Below are 2,778 nucleotides of genomic sequence, written 5' to 3' on the forward strand. Positions count from 1 at the left end.
TAACAAATCTTTTGGCAAAGGTCAGAATTATTGCACTAGACAGGTTATAGGAACCATTTTTGAAATGGTTACTAGCAAGTCTGTTCCCATAGACCCAATTTATGGTAGTGATATAGCAGCAAGGGAAGTTCACATACTGTTTTGAGAGAGAACTGATTGTACTATTGGTATTGATCGAGATTACATACGCTCGTATTTATAGGAGAGACTTAGCAGCCTAGTACAACTTAAGTTCACATACTGTTTAGAGAGAGAACTGATTGTACTATTGGTATTGATCGAGATTACATACGCTCGTATTTATAGAAGAGATTTAGCAGCCTAGTACAGCTTATACATGTAAAATAAGAGTTTTATTCTAGGTATACTGCTCATACTCCTAATCAAACACTTCTTCTGATCATTCGAATTTCGAACACTGTTGATCCCTATCTTCATGCAACATCATGTTAATTCAGAAACGAATCAACTTTTCATTCTTACAAAGGAGGAATGAAAATCAACCAATATTAGATTGCCGATCCCAAATTTCATTTCTTAACAAAAACTTCATTGCTATATCAAAATTCATTAGTACTTTATGAAATCAACTACTAACACATAAATACTTCCAATCATTGTACAATCAACCTAGAAGGGAAAGTATAGAAAAAGGATAAACCAGCTAAAAGCTTGTGTCCGTTGGTCAATAAGCAAAATTTCAATGAAAGCCCTTGACTCATATCCCCTTCCCAAAAATGGGGTTATCGAACCTGTTTGTCCTTCATACTTGATCTGACTGCCTCAACTCTTTTCGGAGAGTCTGAGAGAAAGACCGACAAGCATCCATACTAAGATCCATAGCAGCTGCCAATGCAACAAAAGCTGCAGCATCCTCCGAGCAGCTCACGTGCTGCGCCCCTACAACCACCTCCGGCTTACTACATTTTCCATCACCCTTCACCGTGGAGGACATCACAAATCCACGGTACAAAATCTGTCCCCAAGATCCAGATGACCCGAAATCCGACCAAGACCCAGAGACTGAGGAGAAGTCAAAGCTGCTATGTGCACTAGCCATTGGGATAGCAACATTGCTGATATCTATGCTGAATTTCCCACCATTCTTGGTGCTGATGGTTGAATTGACCCATGTTATAGTATCATTGGCACCATCAGGGATGATTTCAAAGCGATAACCAAGCTTACCACTAATCTCTAGCCATGCTTGTAGGCGTCCCCATGGCTTCCATGTACCCTGATCTGGACGGAGGATGAGCCAGGCTCCAGGGTTTGATCTGCTCACCTTATTTGAACCTTGTGATGGGACAAATGGGGTCACCATGGATGCTGCAGCAATTGGTGAGCCAGAGAGGTCATGGATTGTCACTAACCATCCCTTTCGCTCTTTTCTCCGTGTCTCATTATCAGCTGTCCAACAATTAAAGCAGCTTTTTGATGTGCTTCCTTCTGATAGCGAAGATCTACGAAATAACAATTGAGATTTAGATGGAGTTCAAGTTAAATTTAGTTAAATTGACATTGATTTAAACTAACCTGGATATCGAATTCCAATCACCAGAATTTTTGAAACTGAACTTGCAAGTGAAAACAGGTTGTTTCACATTTCCATATACTTGAAAAACCTGTGGACTACACTCCGGTTCGCCATCAAACTGAAAAACAAATCTCGGGTCAGGTTCAACTTTCACATTCAGATGCACCTTTGCTACACCAACCAAAACCCATCCATTCTTAATCACAACTCCTCTACTACCTTTACTTTCCAAACCCTTCAAATCCAATTCAACAAACACACTCCCCAAAATCCTCCCACCAGTATAATATCCACAACCAATGCCCATACTCTTCGGTGCACAAATTTCAATCTTTAAACAACAAGTTTTCCCTCTAGCATTTGTTTTTTCAATGTCGGTTTTGTTCAAATTGAAAGAGGCATGGATTTTGTTCTCTAAAACAAGGTCTTGTTTAGAAAACGCATTGATGGTTGAAACTTGTGTTGGAAAACCCTTAAGCTTAATGTTACAATCAAGCAACACACTCGAAGTTAAACTCCGGTTAGCCGGAACCATGACGGCTAAGTCGGCGATGGTGATTCGAAGAAAAGGACAAGGATCCATTAGTTCACAAGATGAACACAGGAGAAGAAATGATTTATAGAAATACAAAATAGCAAGCTGGCAATAGAGGGGATGGAATGCGTGGGGAATGAGGTGTGTCCCCGTAATTTTAGAAGGAATGTATCAGCAAAGAAACATCATTTATCTGTCAAATAGCCAATCACTTTTGGTGTGATATATAACTTGTCTTTTTCTAGATAGTCTTTTTCATCCTAGGATTTTATTGGGTTCTATATGGAATGTTCACACATCTATATATAGTTCATCTCTTTCTCTTTATTTTTATTTATCTTGTTTATATTAAGCATATTTATTAAGAAATAGTAATTGACATGATTGTTTTATCATATTTTTCCTATAAGTGAATACTCTCTCTATTTCATTATCATATTATTCCTATAAATGAATACTCTCTCTATTTCATATTAAGTGAATTAGTGAGATAATCAGTCATACTTACTAATTAGAAAAAATATTAAGAGATATCTCTTCCGTCCACTTTTAATTGTTATAATTTTCTTTTTTTACAGTCAAACAATAAGAATTTTGACTAACATTTTAGGATGAATTTTTCATCATATTGATATGCAAAAAAAAAAGCACTTTTCGTATAATTTTTGAATAGCTAAATTTTTTGTTTAAAATATCGAATTAATGT

At 36.9% G+C, this 2,778-nt stretch overlaps 1 protein-coding gene across 1 annotated transcript; it reads right to left on the reverse strand.

The window, feature by feature from the left end:
- Positions 1-639: 639 nt before the first annotated feature.
- LOC125865732 (uncharacterized) lies at positions 640-2,120 on the reverse strand. The gene is made up of 2 exons (XM_049545963.1): positions 1,537-2,120; positions 640-1,463 (listed from the first exon to the last, which is right to left on the reverse strand). Exons 1-2 carry the CDS (start codon positions 2,118-2,120, stop codon positions 764-766), a joined length of 1,284 nt encoding a protein of 427 aa, XP_049401920.1. The 3' UTR covers positions 640-763.
- Between the last annotated feature and the right edge of the window lie 658 nt (positions 2,121-2,778).

Source organism: Solanum stenotomum, chromosome 5 (genome assembly GCF_019186545.1).
Source record: "Solanum stenotomum isolate F172 chromosome 5, ASM1918654v1, whole genome shotgun sequence".
Lineage (NCBI taxonomy): Eukaryota > Viridiplantae > Streptophyta > Magnoliopsida > Solanales > Solanaceae > Solanum > Solanum stenotomum.

What these genes read in the sequence shown, in the direction of transcription:
- LOC125865732 (XM_049545963.1), bottom strand. Translation starts at nt 2,120, where the DNA reads ATGGATCCTTGTCCTTTTCTTCGAATCACCATCGCCGACTTAGCCGTC. An exon ending in GATTGGAATTCGATATCCAG is followed by an intron (nt 1,464 to 1,536) that starts GTTAGTTTAAAT and finishes GTTATTTCGTAG; the next exon opens with ATCTTCGCTATCAGAAGGAA.